Source organism: Megalobrama amblycephala, linkage group LG17 (assembly GCF_018812025.1).
Source record: "Megalobrama amblycephala isolate DHTTF-2021 linkage group LG17, ASM1881202v1, whole genome shotgun sequence".
Taxonomy (NCBI): Eukaryota; Metazoa; Chordata; class Actinopteri; order Cypriniformes; family Xenocyprididae; genus Megalobrama; species Megalobrama amblycephala.
The window spans coordinates 29,606,653-29,627,355 of NC_063060.1; the positions used below are offsets into that span (position 1 = coordinate 29,606,653).

Here is a 20,703-nt window from a genome sequence, read left to right on the forward strand (position 1 = left end):
TGTTGTGGACAGATAAATCATTAATAATAAACACTGCACTATTCCATTAAAAATAAGAGTTGTCAATTTTGATTTCATGGTGACTTTAAGGCTACGATAGGTTAACGTATTCTAACAATAAAGGGTTCGTTCACCCAAAAATTAAAATTCTGTCATTAATTACTCACCCTCATGTCGTTCCAAACCCATAAGACCTTCGTTCATCTTCAGAACACAAATTCAGATATTTTTGATGAAATCCATGAGCTTTTTGGCCTCCGATAGACTGCAACGTAATTACCACTGTCAAGGCCCAAAGGTAGTAAAGACATTGTTAAAGGATTAGTTCACTTTCAAATAAAAATTACCCCAAGCTTTACTCACCCTCAAGCCATCCTAGGTGTATATGACTTTCTTGTTTCTGATGAAGACAATCAGAGAAATATTACTAAAAATCCTGATGCATCCGAGCTTTATAATGGCAGTAATGCATTACCAAATGTGTTTGAGCTGAAGAAATAGTCTCCATCCACATCCGTCCATCATAAACATATTCCATGCGGTTCGGAGGGTTAATAAAGGCCTTCTGAAGCGAAGCGATGCATTTGTGTAAAAAAAAAAAAAATAATATATATATATATATATATATATATATATATATATATATATATATTTAACAAGTTAAGAAGTTAAATATCCAGCTTCCGCCAGACCGCCTTCCGTATTCAATTACGGAAAAAAACAGAACTGGCGCCACGTCAGTTCCGTAAGTTGAATAGGGAAGGTGTAGGACATACAGAGTAAGCTTTTTGAAGAATACGGAAGGCGGTTTGGCAGAAGCTGGATATTTTACTTCATAACTTGTTTAATATGGATTTATTTTTTTACACAAACACATCGCTTCGCTCCAGAAGGCCTTTATTAACCCTCCGGAGCCGCGTGGAATATGTTTATGATGGATGGATGTGGATGGAGACACTTTCTTCTGCTTATACTCTTTTTTTTATTGCATTACTGCCATTATAAAGCTCGGATGCGTCAGGATATTTATTAATATTTCTCAGATTGTCTTTGTTAGAAACAAGAAAGTCATAAACACCTAGGATGGCTTGAGGGTGAGTAAAGCTTGGGGTAATTTTCATTTGAAAGTGAGCTAATCCTTTAAAATAGTCCATGTGACATAGTAAATAAGTGCATGTAATGCGTGAGATGCTGACGCAGGAGCTGGTCAATAATGAGCTGGCATTCTGATGTAGAACCTGGAAGTGCTGCACTGTATTTACTACGTGAATAGCGTAGGAAACTGACATGGAAAAGAAGAAATTGTTGAATGAAGTTGTTATTTTTGTTTGTTTTTAGGGCACAAGAAATATTCTCGTTGCTTCATAACATTAAGGTTGAACCACTGTAGTCACATGGACTATTTTAACGAAGTCTTTACTACCTTTCTGGGCCTTGAAAGTGGTAATTATGTTGCAGTCTATCGGAGGCCAAAAAGCTCATGGATTTCATCAAAAATATCTGAATTTGTGTTCCAAAGAAGATTGAAGGTCTTACGGGTTCAGAACAACATGAGGGTGAGTACTTAATGACAAAATTTTAATTTTTGGGTGAACTAACCCTCTAGACACCAAACATTTCACAAATGTATTTCAGAAATAAAACATTTTACTAATTTCAATTTAAATGATCTTTTCCTGTCATTGGGATGGAAGCTTTACTATACCACTCTACTGCTTTTAGGTAGAACTTTAATTGGCACCAGTGTCAGACTTTACAAATCAACGATAGGACATGAAGGATATAGAATGTCTTTGATATATAAAGCAAGACTGAACGCTAGACTAACACATCATAAACATGAAGTATCTTGGCACTGCAGGAGATAAAACAGAACCAGCCTTCAGAGTATCCTGCAGTCTGTCTCATTGATACATGCTGTCTGCATTGCCAAATGTCTTCTCATATAAAAACATTTTCGTTCACGCTCTACTGAGATTTAGGGTCCACCGTAATACATTCCCCACTCCTTATTTGTTGGGCCTTAAAGAACAAGTATCCATAGCAACCCTGCAACATTCCAACAACGTCTGGCCCCTGGCCTGTCACAACACCATCTGCCCGAGAGCGAGCATTCAGACACTTTAAAGACTGAGGTGGAAGAAAACATCGATAAACTGAGACTTCTGATAAATTCCCACTGCACGGATCACTTCACTGTTTTTGTACGAAGCCTTATGAAAGCAAACGAGAAGCTTTGCTCTGTGTTGACATACGTTATGCTTTGACATTAGCAACAGCACATTTCCAGGAGTCCCACATGGTTCTCATTAACATTCCAAGCGCTCTTTTTCTTTCTCCTTCTCTTCCTCTCTCACTTTCCCACTCTCTTTTGTCTCCTGAGGAGGCCAAACTGACAGTGCTGGCTCCGGACCATGCATTCCATGGGATGTGTCAAAACCATTCTCTAAAGAGCACAGAAGGCCCACATAGGGGCACTTAGAGACACACACACTCACAAATATAGAAGAGAGTGATGGAGAGATGGTTACATGTTTTCCATATTTGCTATGGTAGAAATAGAAATCCATTTATTTATGTTTGAGCCATTGTCTCATATCTGGAGGTTATCACATAAATGTTAACATTACAGAACAATACATACTTCATCAAAATGTGAGTTTCATTATGATCTAGACCAGAGGTCTTCAACATTTTTTCAGGCCAAGGACGTCTATAGACCTTATTCAGGGTAGTGCCTTATTTGATTTCTGATGAGTGAAAAGAAAGGCTGTGAGAGACAGAAGTATGATGTGTGTTCAATGCATCGTACTGTTTAACAGTACAACAGCTGCTTAGCTGATGAATCATCTTTCTAAAAGTCTTTCCGTAGACAAAATCTCCATGAAACAGAAGGTTGTGAGTTGAAAAATAGGATGTATTTATACTTTATACTGTGCATTGTCAAGACTGTAAGTCTATCCATCACAGCCTAATTTTCATCTGCATGTTTTCATCTGATATTTACATCCGTGTCGTACCATAATCATGTATTTAAATACCTCATGATACTTACAATGCAATGCCTTAAAATAATCATTATTGATGTACAGTAATTTTTATTTTACTTAATACATTTTAATGTAGGAAGTTTCATTTTAATGTAGGAAGTTAAAGGAAATTAAAAATTGAATTTATCTTGGCATAGTTAAATAACAAGAGCTCAGTACATGGAAATGACATACAGTGAGTCTCAAACTCCATTGTTTCCTCCTTATATAAATCTCATTTGTTTAAAAGACCTCCGAAGAACAGGCGAATCTCAACATAAAACCGACTGTTACGTAACAGTCGGGGTGTACTCCCCCAATATTTGCATATGCCAGCCCATGTTCAAGCATTAGACAAGGGCAGGACGTCTGGATGAGCACAGCTGAATCATCAGACTAGGTAAGCAAGCAAGGACAACAGTGAAAAATGGCAGATGGAGCAATAATAACTGACATGATCCATGATAACATGATATTTTTAGTGATATTTGTGAATTGTCTTTCTAAATGTTTCGTTAGCATGTTGCTAATGTACTGTTAAATGTGGTTAAAGTTACCATCGTTTATTACTGTATTCACGGAGACAAGAGCCGTCACTATTTTCATTATGAAACACTTGCAGTCTGTATAATTCATAAACACAACTTCATTCTTTATAAATCTCTCCTACAGTGTGTAATGTTAGCTTTAGCCACGGAGCACTATCAAACTCATTCAGAATCAAATGTAAACATTCAAATAAATACCATACTTACGCGATTAGACATGTTGCATGACGAACACTTCAGAGATCCATTTTGAGGGCTATATTAGCTGTGTGAACTTTGTTTATGCTGTTTAAGGCAAGCGCGAGCTCAGTGGGTGGGGAGCGTGAGCATTTAAAGGGGCCACAGCCTAAATCGGCTCATATTTAATGATGCCCCAAAATAGGCAGTTAAAAAAATTAATAAAAAAAAAATCTATGGGGTATTTTGAGCTGAAACTTCACAGACACATTCAGGGGACACCTTAGACTTATATTACATCTTTTAAAAAGACGTTCTACGGCACCTTTAAACACTATCTTCTTAATTTTAGCTTTGGTTGAAGTTAATTCAATGTATTTTATATTGGGTTTTTTTGTTTGTTTTTTCACCAAAATTAATTTGACATAAAATAATAATTGGCAGACACCCTGTAGTAGCAATGAGCATTTGTGATCTAGACCTAAAAAAATAATATCCTGAGAAAAAAAAAAAAGGATAAGAAAATACATTGATTTTCTTCACATTATCAAAACTGTGTGTTCTATTCTTCATGTCAGTCCATCTAACACTGAAGAGGAAGCTGATAGTGAGATTTGGGCACAGCAGAGATGAATCTGACTCAGTGAATCACTGGAAATAGCCTTGAGACTCAGAAAGAGGACGTGAAATGTTGTGGAAAGCCCACTGCAGGATCCCATCTATAGGGCTCTGAATTCATCAAGACAAATATACTGTTAGGTATCTCATCTGGGGCTTCAGGTACATACAGTTTCAATTGCTCACTTGCATGTATTATTTTTTTTGATATACTGTTAAGAAGCATGACGTTACCTCTCCCATTATAGAGTCCATTTCATCTCTGTTGAACAGCTGCTCTGATGGCGTTAAGCCCTGGTCACTCATGTGTTGACTCACCTTTGGGAATAAAAAATAACATTTGTTAGGTTAGGAGGCCCAAAAGTGTTATTTTAGTGTATATGATATACCTGAAGACTCCTGGATGATGTTTCGCTTTCAGGGCCCCAAGACCTGGAGCAATTCCTACATCTTGTCTTTCCACTGAAGAGGCGATTAGGGGAAGAGAGGGAAAGAGACTGAGCTTCAGTGCATGGTAGAATTCACAGTTATTCTATTATAAATAACATTAGAATCAGTACTTTGAGAAGTTGCAGAGAGCATGATAACTCTGCAGGCACTGAGGGCAGGTGATCAGCTCTCCCTGGATGAGATGGCAAATTCCACAAGCCATCCTGATCCCAACCATTTGACCATCAGAAGACTAACAAAGATTGAATATAAAAATAGCTAAAAATTACCATCGTCCTGCCACTCGTCAGAGATATTTGATGATATTTGAGGGTGTGTGAATAAGATCTTTAACTAGAAAGACAAATATATTAACTTCCACACCAAGGTATGATAAAGTTCTGTTTATTATAAGATTGCACTGTGCTGTTCTCTTAGAGTTAAAGCTTGTTCATACCAAGAACAATAGCTATAAAGATAACTGTAATGACTATTTTAGAATGACTCTAATAATGACTATATGACTATATTAAAGGGTTAGTTCACCCAAAAATTAAAATTATGTTATTAATTACTCACCCTCATGTCGTTCCAAACCCGTAAGACTTTTGTTCATCTTTGGAACACAAATGAAGATCTTTTTGATGAAATATGAGAGCTTTCTGTCCCTCCATTAGCAGCTATGCGACTACCATTTTGACTCTTCAAAAAGTTCATAAAGAGATCGTAAAACTTATCTATGTGAATTGAGTGGTTTAGTCCTAATTTTCTGAAGAGATTTGATCGCTTTATATGATGAACAGATTTAATTCAGGCTTTTATTCACATGTAAACATTCATCAACTCATGTTTGCTTGATGTGTGAGAACCAATGAGGTTCATTCTTGTGTGTTACGCATTACGTTTGAGTTTCCGCAAAAGGTTTGTTTAGGTTCGATTGAGCTTTTGTTTATGTTCACTGATCGATGTTTATATGTGAACGAAAGCCTAAATTATATGGTTTCATCATATAAAGTGATTGAGTCTCTTCAGAAAATTAGGACTAAACTGCTTAATTCATATGGATTAATTTTATGATTTCTTTATGAATATTTTGAAGCTTCAAAGTGGTAGTCATGTAGCTGTCTATAGGGACAGAAAGCTCTCATATTTCATCGAAAATATCTTAATTTGTGTTCTGAAAATGAAGGGTGAGTAATTAATGACAATTTAAATTTTTGGGTGAACTAACCCTTTAATTGTCATCTGTCGCTTTAAATGCTAATGGTCTTTAAAGTCGGGTGGATTCTGATTGGCTGGCAATGTTTATCATTCATAAAAAATTCTGAAAGTTATTCCAATTATCATTATTGTTATAGTTGATGGACTTCCATGATCTCATAGAATTAGAATCATTATTAAAACTTAATTATTAGAGTTATCGTCCTTGGTATGAATAAGCCTCAAACGTTTTACTCAAATGTCAGTGTGTCTCTTATTGAGTCACATAGGAGTGTTACCTGGAGGCCCATTGGTGGAGCACTTTTGCCTCCTGTGACTGTGGAGAGTGAGGTGGAGGACAGAGAGGAGAAGAAGGAGAAGTCCACAGCAGAGCTGGAGCTTGCCTCGGTCACTGGAGGATGAACTGTGGGCTAAAATAGGAGCAGAGAAGTTACCACTGACTGTCATGGCTACTAATAATAATCTCCCATCACTGCTCATCATATTGTATGTATATGTGTGAGCAACTGTAATGCAAGTGAATTAGTTATTGCAAATGGGAAAATTTTGCTTTCAATAAATTTTTAACGTGAATCTTGTCATGTTTTACCTGCAAGGGGGTGTATGTCCTGTCTTTCGCTCTGTTGTTTTGGCATAGCTGACAGCGCCATGTACCACTGGAAACAAACACATTTCTAAAACTAGTGAGAGATGCCCAGTTTTTTTAATAAACAAACTGGGAAACAAACAAAATTTATTTAGGGGAATAAATTTTTAAAAGAAATATGATTTCTTATTTTATTGTATTTTTATAAAGTTATTATTGTGATATATTATTAATATAATACCATTAATATTAATTGTATCAATAATAATATATTTTAAAGGTGCCCTAGATTCAAAATTTGAATTTACCTTGGCATAGTTGAATAACAAGAGTTCAGTACATGGAAAAGACATACATTGAGTTTCTCTTTCTGATGTAAATCTCATTTGTTTAAAAGACTTACGGAAAACACGCGAATCTCAACATAACACCGACTTTTACGTAACAGTCGGGGTGTACGCCCCAATATTTGCATATGCCAGCCCATGTTCCCAACATTATGAAAGGCATTAAAGGGCAGCCAGTAACGTCTGGATCTGCACAGGTGAATCAACAGACTAGGTAAGCAAGAACAACAGCGAAAATGGCAGATGGAGCAATAATAACTGACATGATCCATGATAACATGATATTTTTTGTGATATTTGTAAATTGTCTTTCTAAATGTTTCGTTAGCATTTTGCTAATGTACTGTTAAATGAGGTTAAAGTTACCATCGTTTCTTACTGTATTCACGGAGACAAGAGCCGTCGCTATTTTCATTTTGAAACACTTGCAGTCTGTATAATTCATAAACACAACTTCATTCTTTATAAATCTCCAACAGTGTAGCATTAGCCGTTAGCCAGATTAGCCAGGATTTTGTATAATTATGTAAAATGAATAATAATTATTTCAGATTCTGCTCTATTTTAGGTCAATCATTTTTGACATTGAAAATTCATTTTAAAGTTTGTGACATGAACTTCATTTTTTAAATTAATATTTCACTTAAATTATAATGCTAATGCTATCATTTGTAATTATTATTTTTTTTAAGTCAAATTATACATTTTCACTAGTGTTTTAGACTGTTGAATCGTATTGATTCAAATATTTTAGATTTTTTTTGTATTCCACCATGCAATTTATCAGCACTGACTAAAGCTTGACAGATAAAGACTAATGATAAGGTCAGCTCAAGGCTTGGTAGGGTTAGTGGCCTGTGTGTCACATGACTGCTCTGTACCTGGGTATGGAGGTGAGGGGCGGGACCAGGCAGGTGAGGTGGAAGGCGCGAGGACACCCATCACAGCAGATGAGCTCTCCACCATCTTTACACACTGCACACTCATCATCATTATGCTCTACCTGAACATATGCATCATAAACGTAATGAATACTGAATTACCTGACAACTTATACTGACAACTTGCCTACATAATATTTTTCATCTTGTATTTTTGTATCTTCAGTGTTTGTACTTTTCCATGAATCTTGTTCACTTACATCCATGGCTCTGGTGCTTGGCTCTCCCTGCTGGTGACTATAGTTTTGTGCAGTCTGTGCCTTTTGCGCTCCAGCTGTCTCATCCAGTTTGCCAGAAGAGTAGAATTCTCCTCCTACCTTGATGCATTTTTTGGCACCTCCTGCAGGAAAGCGCAATTGAGACATCTGTGCTGCCAAAGTGAACCGCCAAAGTGTTTACATCGCAAGGTTACACCATCAAAACACGTTAAGAGCTAGAGCATTAGCTAAGTAAAGGCTTGCATCACAGTTTGGTAATACTGTATTAAAGTGCTGAGCTCACCTGACTCAATGACCTGCTGGATCAGAATCCCCTCCAGTGTCCCGCAGCCAGTAGGATGCTCACTGGCAGACACAGCCACGGCCCTCTGGACTGAGGTAGATACAGCCTGGACTCCTGCGTTTTGAGAGTCATATTTATTCATGGGCAATTTCATTAATCTACTGAAATATATAGTCATCTAATAACAAGCATCATGTGATTACCGTTTCCCACTGAGACCTGAGAAAGTGCTGCTCCATCTGTCTTCCTCATCGGCTTGCCTTTGCTTCCTGGAACAGTTTAGATATTGAGTTATCAGGACTCGACTGTAAGCATCAAATCATACCCGTTCAAACTGGGATGTGTCAGATTTATTGGTTGTGTTAATAAAGTCATGTCGGAAAGATAATATTTACGAGTTGGAAAGTTGGAAAGAGTGTTAAACTCTGGATTTGTTAAAGTTGCCATGAAACAAAAGTTGCAATAGTCTTTTCTTCCTTATTGTGACAATGGCTTCTCAAAAAAGAAAAATTGTAGGGTGGGATTTTGTCCATTGAGAATTGGTTGTGGTTTGCTATTGCTGTGATCTCATGTGAGTGACTTAGTCCCGCCTTTTCACCAGTAAACACATCATCAGAGAAGAGAAGAGATGAGGGGAAGTAATTTTCATTAAAGATTACAAAGGAACATTAATTTAAAAAATAATGATGTGCACGGATAAATCATTTATAATAAATACTGCAATATTCCATAAACAAATTCTGATTTTATGGTGACTTTAAGACACCATGGATGCAGCATCTGTATTAATGGTAAATTTGTTCAAATGAATGAAATTATTTATTTTATTTACAATAAAAATATTTAAGTTGCATGTACAAAATACCATAGTATTGTACAATTGTGATAAAAATATATAACGATTAAATTTAGAGCACATAAATTAAATAAAACATAAAAACACACCCGATGCACATTCTTTATTCACCATTTTGTAGATGTAAAGTTGTTGAATTTTATGCAGAAAAAAAATCTTGTTGAATTGTTGAATTTTATGCAGAAATAGTGTTGCTTAACATACCAAGCAATAAAATAAAATAAAATAAAATAAAATAAAATAAAATAAAAAAATACAATAAAATAAAATTAAATAATAAAAAAAAAATAATAATAATAATTAAATAAATAAATAAAATAAAATAAAATAAAATAAAATAAAATAAAATAAAATAAAATAAAATAAAATAAAAAATCTTCTTTGGGAATTTTCATCCCTCTCAACGTCTCCAAAGAGTTCTGGAAACTCGTCGAAACTGAAAGTCATGTTTTGAACACAAAACGTCACATGATAACTAGAAATAAGGTGGTTTTGCTTGCGCGCGTACATCCACATTTTTTCTCTTACAAAAGACTTATCTGTCGACACAACACTAAATTTTTTTTTTAGCACTTTATGAGATACTTATTATCCACTAAATAATTAATTAATTAAGTAAGCCTTACATGAACGTTTCTCTTTTGCTCAGCCAAAAGGGAAGTTTTCGAGTAGCAGGGAACCTGCGTCAAAAGCACAGCCTCTCTTATTCACAAAACAGAGATAAGGTGCAGTTTAGACTTGCACTGAACAAAGCTGCTGATTTAAATCCATTGCAAATAATAAGTGACAAAATATGTATAACACGAATGGTCTTGACACTGTACATAATTCAGATCATAACCATAAGTGACAACATAAAATAATTATTCATTTACTTGAACTGGTTAATTGATTTGAACATCATAAATCGCACTTCTCAACACTAGATTGGGCCTGTAAGCAGTAGGCCTAATACATAATAAATAATAATTAACCATTAAACGAAACGAAAACTGCATCGACTATCACATTACACAGTTGTAGGAAGAAGTGCCAGGAATGACATCCCACTTTGCACAATTTTGATATGACCTGAACTATAATTTCCTGTGTGCCTTACCTGATGTTATGGCTTTCTTGGAGTGGTGATGGGACCGGTGAGTCAGGTGTTTTTCAGCCACCCCTCTCTTTCTTCCTGAATGGCTGCGGATCTGCAGCTCAAGCCTGGGGTTCCCAGCGTGTCTGGCCACCTGCTTTAACCCTGCCAAATGAGATTATCATCACTTAAACTGTGATTATCCTCCAACCCACTTACTGTATGTTTTGCCAGGCCTGTGCACTCTACCTTTAGGGAGGTTCATAAACAGGGTTTCCAGTTTTGGGTAACACTCCTTATTGTACTCTTTACAGAGATTGCTCCAGAAGGCCTGGATGACAGTAGCATCTTGGTCCAGTAGCAAAGTGAGCAGTGAGTAGACAGCTTTGTGGATCCCATCCTTTTTCTTTCGCTCTAAAGTCTCCTTATAAGTCATTGATAGTTATAATTTGTTGTTTTAGCATTTCAGGAACTAACTACAACTGTACAATCATCCGATTAGAACATGAAGACACTCTTCACAATATGCATGTTGACTTGAAATAGTGCTTTTGTATGAAAATGTTCACCCTCAGAATCTCTTCAGAGATGATGTCGTGATCCGCCAGCCCATACAGCAGTGGGAATGGATCATGGATTGCCATGGCGATCTCAGTCCTACAGGCTCGTAGCTGTGAGCGCAGGTCGGTCTCTCCATAACCTTCCACCCTAGACATGCTTCTACAAGGAGTACTGGAGTCCTGTAGTATAGATCACAACTAAACTCACACTGAACTTCTTCTGGCCCTGATATTCAGAGAGCACTATATATTTCTTTAGATATTATAGATCGTGTACATGAATAGTTTTTAAACAAATCAGGAAGGACCCCTTGTTGGATAAAGAGATGGAGAAGGTTGCATATCATAAATTTGACCAATAATTAATTTTAAAATGTCCTTGTTACAGTGTAATTATACATGTAAATACTGAGTATTATTAAATAACTACATGTACTTACAGCATAATTAGGCTTAGTTGTTTGTAATTATGCATAATTTACTGTTTACTACATGTAAGATGTGTAACAGGGACACTGTAAAATAAAGTGTTACCATACATTTTTAATGTGGCAAGAACATTGAAATATTTAGATTAAAATGAATATTTTGGTGTAAGCTTTTTATTTTTCACAAAAAATAGAGATCAAACCACCCCTGAGAGTCACAGACCCCTATCCTAAATAATAAAAACTATCAGTAATCATGCAACCTTTAGAGATAACGGTACATATTGATTTTTTGTTACCTGACATTAAACACACACAAAAAATGAACATAGTACTTACAACAGATGCTGGTGATGAGGACTAGCGATACCTGTAATCTCCTTGCTTGTTTCCTTTTATTTAGTGTGATGGCTGTCAGTGATTGACATGGCGTATTTGTGGTGGATAAATGGCTCTTGGCCTCTAGGGGCCACCGATTCATAAGACCTTTAGTCCTGCTGTGATAAGTGGTGACATTGAACTTCTATTTACAGTTAAAACACTAACTTGCACCTTGTAGGTTGGATAAAAATACCTGCCCCTCATTTGTTCGCATTTATGCTCATTTGTGTGGTATGGCTTGGAAAGTCCACAGTTGGGCAAGAAACGATTTCTCGATCATGTGAGCAGTCTACTTTTAGTCACCTGTCTCTCCTGAGGACTATAGTTTCCATGCCACGGGGAATCCCAGTCTCTGTGCATCTCAATAAATGTACTAGATGTGGATTAGCCATTAATGCAGCATTTGAAATGTTGTGTGGGAATTATTAATAACGTCTTATGCTCCAAGTTATAATTGCTTTCAGCTTTCAATGACTCCTAGAAAATATAATTAGTCTTAAATTTGCAGTGAGGTGGGTGAATTTAGATTTATGAAATCAGAACTTCATTAAAACTTCCCTTTTTTTTCACACTTTTTATACAGCCGTTGAACTGCTGTATAAAATCAACATCACACTCAGCATTGTAACAGTAGACGCTAGACAGTATGGTATTAAGACATGAATTTTATTGATTTTTTTTTTTCAGACAGATGTCATGCTCATAAATGTCCTTACAGAGTGAATAAAGAGCCAACTACACTGCTCTACACAACCCTACGGCAACAACTTTGACAGATTCAATCCTCTCACACTATCAGCAGCAACTTCCTGTTCTTACATACAACCTTCCGCTTGCACTCGACTGTTCTGCAATTCTTCTCAACCAACTGTGAATTGGCTAGATGGTGTGAATACAACAATGTCATCATAAATCCGTCCCTTCTATAACATACGTGTTCTCGGGTAGCCATACAATGAAAGCTTTGCATTGTGATGCCACAATAACAGAAGGCACAACTAGTGTACAAAAGTGAAAGATGACAAAACGAAAGAAACGGAGAAAGATGACATACTCTGTGCCCTGTTAATGCAAAACTCATTAACCCCATAGTTAATATCAGCGGGCCCTTCAATTGTCCGAAAAACTAAAGTCAAGCCTAGTACCAACAATTCAGTCACAGTAATTCCTCATGTCCATTTTTGTTTGAATTAATAGAATTATTGGCACCAGAAAGAAACTAGCACTAACATTAAATATATTATAAATACCTAATATATCCTAAATTATCTCTATACAATCAGTGGTGTTAATCAGTGCATTTATGTAAACAATTCAAAATATAAAACAAAAAAACAAATACATTAAATATTAAAGATACTATGTTTCCAGAGTTTTGTAAACAACTCACATTTCTCGAACGTACTGTTGCAATAACCAGAATGCTGTGAGCGGACTACAGGCGGGTACATTCTCTCTCAGCGCGGTTTTAAAAAGGTCTTCGCGTTTCAGGATTCTCTGAGATGAAAGCGTTCACCTGCAACATTTTGAATTTTAATCTACACATCCATTCGACACGTGCGGGAGACTACAAGAGCTTTACTACACAGATATATGAGGGATGCGACAATCATTTGTCTGTTTCATCACTTCATGATGTGGTGAACCACACATTTCCTTGTCAGAACCCATAACAAAGTGCATGTATTTGAAATGAAAATCTGTTGTTTCCTAAGGCTCACCTCAAAATCGCCTTTCTCGCCCCAAACGAATGTATGACACTTATCTCATTCTTTTTAGTTCTAGTTGGCTGCAAAATGTAAAAAAAAAAAATAATAATAATAATTTAAAAAAGATTTAAAATATCTGAAGGGGTTTAACAGGAATAATAGTATTATTTCAGATATAATTTCTCTTAATCAATGAGTAAAACGGTGTAAGGCAACAGCAAAATGCCCAAATCATAAATAATAGTTTACTACCAGTGTATGGCTACAGGTGAGACCGACAAAATAAGAGTGAAGCCCTTGTCATATTAAAAAAAGAAGAAGAAGAAAAAAAAAAAAACACATTTGTACAGGTGAACATAAACCACGTCTAAATGATGGATGTTCACAATAATATAAATACTATATACAATACAGTACCGCCTGGCGGATCTAAAGTGTATACATGAAGCTAGCAGAAAAAATCCATTGGTTCTTTGCAACAGTGCCACGGCACTTTAAAGGTTAGCCAGGTTAGTACGCGCACCTCTCGTGGAGGCTGGTACTGGATTAGCATGTAGGATGTATACACTGACCCACACTAAGACTTTGAACAGGCCCTCTCTCTCTCTTGTCTTTTTTTCGTTAAGTTCATCGTTTCGTTACTATTGATGTGTATGGACCAAAGGACATGACAGATTCTAAAAGTTGTCTCACATGCATGCTATAGACGAAAGACGGTTACTCCGCCATCCGTCTTGAATCTTAAACTCATTTTTTGTGAAGGCATCATTTAGTGCTTTTTGTAATGTACAAAAATACAAAACATAACAACTGATAATCCACTCTGAATGTTTTTGTCCGAAGATGGTACACATGCCACTTCCTGTCTTATATGAATCTGTTAGCTAGTCACTTTGAATTACCTATGATATTATTTTGGCAATTGAACAGACAGTGTAGATTTTTTTTTTTTTTCGTTCTTGCAACTGAGGAGTATAATTTTAGACTCAATCAGATAGATGTAAAACGCCTATATCCGATCATAAAGTTCAACAGGACGTGGACCCATAGGAAGCAACAGAACAAGCGTGTGGTGTTAATGAAGGTCCGAACCGCTTTCTACTAACAGGAGCACCCGCTTTCAGTGGCCGGAGGATCCGGCTGTTTGTCCAGCTTAATGTCGATCACTGGGAGGGGGTTGTGTGTCAAGGAAATCAAGGAAATGGTGATAAGTAGCTTTCCTGTATACACTGTAAAAATTATTTTGTAAATGAAACAAAGATTATTGGAGTACAAAATAGCATTTCAGTCTTTCTACTTCAAAATTTCACATTTAATACAGTGTGTTATTTGCAATTTCTTTGTAATTAGTGAAGTGAAATTTACTGAGTTTCAATGTAAATCCTAATATTTTCACTATAAACTATATTGCTATCCCTTATTAAGTCTATCTTTACTTCCATCAATTCTATTTGGAGTGAAAATGTATAGCGACTATTGATTTTATCATGAAAAGTTGGTGTTACTGAAAAAATATCCAGGCAGTTGGTAGTGAGTTGTTGAAAATAAGGCTTGATGATGTCAACTATTAAAAGCTATTCCATTTTAGACTTTAGATTACATAGACAATTTTTTCTTCTTTAGAATATATGTGCACCTACAAATCATGCACAATAAGATGAGGAAATTTCATGTTGACTGACTTGAATTGAGTTGAGTGAATTGTGTCATTTTAGTTTTACTAGTGGAAACATAAATGGAAAAATAATGATTGTTTTCAGTTTTCGGAAACACTCTCTCCATCTGCCATTGTTTGCCAGTGTTTAGATGGACAGGATGCCTAAACAAACATTTTGATTGCACCACAGAGCCAAGGGTTTATATTTCCCAGGGAAATCAAACTAAAAATGGCTTACTCATTTGGTTTACTTGTTTTGTCTCTGCATGATAAGCTGGGGCACGTCCTCAGAAACAACACATATCACCTTTAAATGTCACACATTAAAGGATACTTCCTTCTTTGTTATTATCATCCAAGCTCTCCATTCCGGGCAAAGCAGCAGCCACTCGCCGAAACAACTGATAAACCAAACAGAAAGAGAATGAAATCAGACAAATTTTTGATTTTTTTTCCAGAGCAGACTGGTACAGCTAAAGCCCTTTGGGCAACAATTCAGTGGCTAAATCAAATCTTTTTAGAGATTTCCATGCATCATGTTACAGAGCATGAGCTCAATTAAATTACTCTATTGGATCAAATCTATTTGCCTTTGTAATGCTCTGAGACTCACCTGTTTAACATTGCTGCCAGTCTTTGCGCTAGTCTCAATAAACATCACATTCAGCTCTTTGGCCCGTTGCTCCCCCTCCTCTATGGTGATTTGCCTATCAGAGCAAATGCCATCGTAATATGTTAAAGTAAAGTAAAATGACAATTTTGAATAAATTAATTGAATACATTTAAAAAAATATATAAAAATGAAAATGGATACAGTAGTGACACTTACAAATGAAGAATTCTAGCACACACACACACAAAAATATATATTAAATGTTAATATTAGGGCTGGGTAAAAATAACGATTTCTCAATTTTAACTGATTCTCATTTTGAAGAACTGATATCGATTCTTAAATCCCAATAATCAATCTTTCAGTCTATGCTGTTTTCAGTTAATGGATGAACAAAACATTGTAGCGCCTCCCATCCAATAAATCGCAATAACCTTTGTGCTTTGTTACTTCTGATGTGAAGTCTCAGCTTTCAAATTCACTGCCAATTTTATTATGAAATTCAAACAATAAATACCATTTTGGCATGACAAATCGCTGTAGCACCTCAGTTTTTCCACTTTACTACTAGTTACAGCACTAAATAAACATGAACATCAGAAGGAATGTTAAAAGAAAAAGTACAACTTACCGAAATCCGTATCATCACATATAATCAATCGCTCAATCATGTTTCAACCACCAAAAGACGTCAATAAAACAGCTTGTAAACAATGTCAGGTAATCTTACATTTACCTTAGAAAACCATTCAAAACTCATTAGTTGGCTAGAAAAATTAACTCTAGAGAGTAAAAGCTTAACGTAAGTAGCCTATAAATCAGTTCATTTTAACCTTTAATATTATATTATTATAGTGATGTATCAACTGGGGTCCCCTGTTGATGTATTTTTTTCCCTGAGGAAATTTGCCATGTACTGTACCTGACAGGCCTGAATTAATCAACATGTCCTCCAACCAATACGACCATATGGGTCGTTTGTCACTTCCCTGAAATACGACCTATAGGAGCATTTGCTAAAGTTGCGCCCCTATCGACAACAGGACACTTTCATTTTAATTCATGAAATGCGACCCATAGGAGCATTTGCTAAAGTTACGCCCCTATCGACAACAGAACACTTTCATTTAAATGTATTGTTCCCTTTTATCTGCGTCTTATTTCGGGTTTTGCGTGGTTCAGTTGGCAGAGCATTGCAATAATAATATGCAATCATGTGATCATGCGATCGTGGGTTCGATCCCAGGGAACGCATGTGCTCATAAAATGTACATGCACTATAAATTACTAAGGTCAGGTTTAGGGGTGGGGTAGGTGTAGTCGTTAATAAAAAAAATGAATTTTGCTAAATGGAAATAGGAGAAATGGTGTAAAAAGTCCACATTGCATTTAAATGAACACGCATTTTGATTGGTAACGACAGTTATGCAGACATAACACGACACTGTCATTATTTTTACGCCAGCTAGAGGGCGCATGACTTTAAAATGTAAATATATGTTGTAATAAGGTGCTTGAAAAACGACCTATAGGGTCGTTTTTTTTTTGGAGGACAGTCTCGAATTAATTGGTATCTGAATCGAATCGCAAGCTTGTGAATCAAAATCGAATCGAATAGTGAAATTTGTGTCAATGCCCAGCCCTAGTTAATAATATCAATGACTCCACCTCTTTTCCTCTAGGTCTGTTTTGTTGCCGACCAGCATGATAATGACATCACTTCCCCTCTCTGTTCTGACATCATCAATCCACTTGGAGGTTAGCTGGAATGAATTGATATCTGGAGCAAGAGAAGAAAAAATATCAGTTTAATCGGAACATCTAGTGGTATGTTAACTGCATATTCAACATGGCAACACAAAAGCAGTTGCTTTTACATGTTTCATTTAATCACTTAAAGTGTGTATGAGTGCATGTGTGTGCCTCACTTGTGATGTCATACACCACCACAGCCACCGTGGAGTCCCTAATGTAGCTCGGGATTAGACTCCTAAACCGCTCCTGCCCGGCAGTGTCCCATAGCTGTAACCTCACCTGCAAAAAAAGACATATTTGTAGAAACTGCACTGTTTATGTGTGTGTATATTATATATATATATGTATTAAATATAGTTAGCTTCAAAGCTTCTTACGGTTCGGTCCTCCAGATACATGGTTTTTGATAAAAAGTCAATTCCAATAGTTGCCTGTAATGACAATAAGATTCAAAGTAAGATACAAAATAACAGACTTTGTAAACTTCTACATTAATGTATGCACAAAAAAAGATTAGTATACCTGATAAGTGTTGTCAAAACTGTCATACATGAACCTTGTTATCAGCGATGTTTTCCCAACTGCAACATAAACCAACAAAAACAGGATAATGTTGAGATTTAGATGAATCACACACAGTGAAGTAATTAATGACTTGCTTGTCCTGACATAACCCTATACACACTGTGTTTTCACTAATTGAATTACACTCCCATACTGCAACATATGCTGAAACAAAGCACTGTCTTAACCTCTGTCCTTCAAATGACAGTACATTTTTTAAGGATTAGACAGAGAATGTAATTTGGACTTCACTGTTATTTAGAGTTACAACAACATGAAAAAATGGCTTGAAAATGCAGCAGTGCATGACAGCAAAATTCCTGAGTACATATTTCATACACTCACTACAGGACTGCTTTTTTCAGGCCGATCTGGTCAGGCCTGTTTGTCAGGCTGAACTGAGATACTAAAATCATCAAACAGCACAATGCCAATAGTTATACTGGAGCTCATAGAACGAGGGGGAATAATGGACCCATTCTTCTCTGGAAGGATGAGGGTTGTTCTTGCTTATATCTTGAAACAAGATCAACCAAATCTGACCAGCAGTTAGATTCAGGACCATGGACAGCAGAAGACAAGTGGTCTTTTGACATTAAAGGGACATTTCGCTCAAACCATGTTAGCATTTACTCACTCTCATGTTGCTCCAAACCTGCATGACTTCATTTTTTCACTAATTATTCGCTTTCATTATATGGAAAAAAGATGAGTGGTGACTGAGAATGTCAGTCCTCCTAACATCTCCTTTTGTGTTCCACGGAAAAAAAAGAAAAGTTGAACACCATAAAGGTGAGTAAATTTTCATTAAATTGGCATTCCATTATTAAAAAAAATATTTTTCTAGCAGGTGTGGTAATATCTATCATCATATACAGGTTGCAATGGATTTATGATTTCATTCTCAAAGATAAGATGCAGACAGCTGTCTCTCTGGGAATTTAGTCTTCATTTCTGCAATTAAAAATTGTGATTAAATGCTCTTTCATACTGTATATAGGGCCCTCTGTCTGACTGGCTGTCCATTTTCTCCATCCGAACAGTGAATGATGAAGACATAACCACTGTATCAGGAGCTATAATTAGATAACGTATGGCAAATATATGCATACTCAAGACAAAAAAATATCTCAACTTTACGGTGACGCCATGCTCAGTGATATATTTTGCAATGTTTGGATGTCCAGTCATCAAATGACAGACGTGATCTCAAATGCCCGTCTGATTACGTCTTCACAAACACCGACAGTGACAGTGACACTGATAACACCATCATACAGCCAAATGAACCAAGATACCAAGATATCTATTCCCATTATATAGTCTGATCTTATGACTGCTCATAAAATGATGCGTGAGGTTTTTATTTTTGCTCTGCTGAAGAATCCCACAGACACTGACTGCCAACCTGGGTGTGTCTCCTGTAGACACACGGGAAATGCAAAGCCTCTGCGCCTTTCTGTTTCATGACATATTAAATCAGTGGATCGTCTATATTAATAAAGCGATTTACATTTCTTTCGAATGAAATATTTCATATTATTTGTTTTGAGCGATTTAGACTGCGCTAGAATATAAGCGATCAATAATCCTCCAATGGAAAATGCAAGTGACAATCATAACAGTTGTTCAAATAACGATTATATCACGTTATATTTCACAGATGGATGTTTAGTAGTGTAATGACGCTGCATAGCTATACATTTTTATGACTAATCAAAAATTAAACGTATGCAACCGACTTGTTTGACAGGGAATCGATTATAGAGATAACATCGTTTGAAATAACACCACAAACAAGCAGATACGCGAAAGACTCAACAACATACTAATGTACTTCATACATGTGTTGAAAGGTTAATGGGTTCGTCTAAACCCAGTCGTGGCAAACCCAAAGACTCACCGCTTTGCTCCCCTAGAAAAACAAGTTTGAATTTCCGTAAAGGGTTCCCAAAGTCACTTCCCATGGACATGATTGCTTTAATGACACAGTTGTTATGGATTAATATGTACAGGTGATACAAGTCTTGCGAGAATGCAGATGGATAATCTTCGGTCGCGAATCGATGGATATTGCAGTACTGCTCCGCGATGTCAATTCTCCAGCCCTGTGCGCATGCGCAGCAGTGGCGATACGCCCGTCTGATATCACTGTGTGTTTACGGAAACGTCCCCGCAAACTCTCCTTGCACACTAAACCGCAGGCCACGCATCCGTTCACCAATGCTTGCATCTGCATCTCAAAGCGCAGCGCATATTTATATACTTTTAACGCCTTTTTGGTGTCTTTTGCAGACACTCGAAGACTGCATTTAGACCTGAGCTGTCTCTGTATAAACCCATGTGTGTTCAAGTGAATCATTTTGAATAGGTGTTAAACAAAATGTTGCACACTTTTTGTCTGTGTGCACATTACTATGTAAAATTACTTTATGTGACATCATTAGGCTATATAGAAAATAAGAAACATTAAACTTGGTCATTTATACAGTAACATAAAGTAACTAGTAAAAGCAATTAAATAAAGAGAATATTTTTGTATTAGGCTATCTATGGGTTTTTGACTTTGTTGGTAGAGCAAAGAGGAAATTAGAGGGAGAGACATTGGCTAATTCAAACCAGGATCCACATGATGAGCATCATGTGTAAAAATGCCATATGTGTTTTAACATTTAATAGGCTACATTTTATTTTGACATCAAAGACAA

The 20,703-nt window shown here is 36.3% G+C and overlaps 2 protein-coding genes across 2 annotated transcripts; both read right to left on the reverse strand.

The window, feature by feature from the left end:
* Nucleotides 1-3,974: 3,974 nt before the first annotated feature.
* Nucleotides 3,975-12,219, reverse strand: aire (autoimmune regulator). Its single transcript, XM_048163825.1, has 13 exons — nt 10,898-12,219; nt 10,578-10,752; nt 10,353-10,493; nt 8,601-8,666; nt 8,398-8,511; nt 8,097-8,236; nt 7,837-7,958; nt 6,612-6,678; nt 6,301-6,432; nt 4,933-5,054; nt 4,762-4,834; nt 4,607-4,690; nt 3,975-4,483 (listed from the first exon to the last, which is right to left on the reverse strand). Exons 1-13 carry the CDS (start codon nt 11,042-11,044, stop codon nt 4,403-4,405), a joined length of 1,464 nt encoding a protein of 487 aa, XP_048019782.1. The 5' UTR covers nt 11,045-12,219; the 3' UTR covers nt 3,975-4,402.
* Nucleotides 12,220-12,344: 125 nt separating this feature from the next.
* Nucleotides 12,345-20,122, reverse strand: rab6bb (RAB6B, member RAS oncogene family b). Its single transcript, XM_048163824.1, has 8 exons — nt 19,899-20,122; nt 17,954-18,012; nt 17,809-17,862; nt 17,605-17,710; nt 17,345-17,456; nt 15,677-15,770; nt 15,398-15,464; nt 12,345-14,572 (listed from the first exon to the last, which is right to left on the reverse strand). Exons 1-8 carry the CDS (start codon nt 19,966-19,968, stop codon nt 14,508-14,510), a joined length of 627 nt encoding a protein of 208 aa, XP_048019781.1. The 5' UTR covers nt 19,969-20,122; the 3' UTR covers nt 12,345-14,507.
* Between the last annotated feature and the right edge of the window lie 581 nt (nt 20,123-20,703).

Bases quoted from the DNA above. Each gene is read 5' to 3' on its own strand.
- aire (XM_048163825.1), bottom strand. From the start codon at position 11,044: ATGTCTAGGGTGGAAGGTTATGGAGAGACCGACCTGCGCTCACAGCTA. The intron at 6,679-7,836 runs GTACAGAGCAGT...GTTTGTTTCCAG, and splicing joins CCCCTCACCTCCATACCCAG to TGGTACATGGCGCTGTCAGC. The intron at 5,055-6,300 runs GTAACACTCCTA...AATCTTTGTTAG, and splicing joins CTCCACCAATGGGCCTCCAG to TCTTCTGATGGTCAAATGGT.
- rab6bb (XM_048163824.1), bottom strand. From the start codon at position 19,968: ATGTCCATGGGAAGTGACTTTGGGAACCCTTTACGGAAATTCAAACTT. The intron at 15,771-17,344 runs GTGGAGTCATTG...TTGCTCTGATAG, and splicing joins ACAGACCTAGAGGAAAAGAG to GCAAATCACCATAGAGGAGG. The intron at 15,465-15,676 runs GTGAGTCTCAGA...TTGGTTTATCAG, and splicing joins CTGGCAGCAATGTTAAACAG to TTGTTTCGGCGAGTGGCTGC.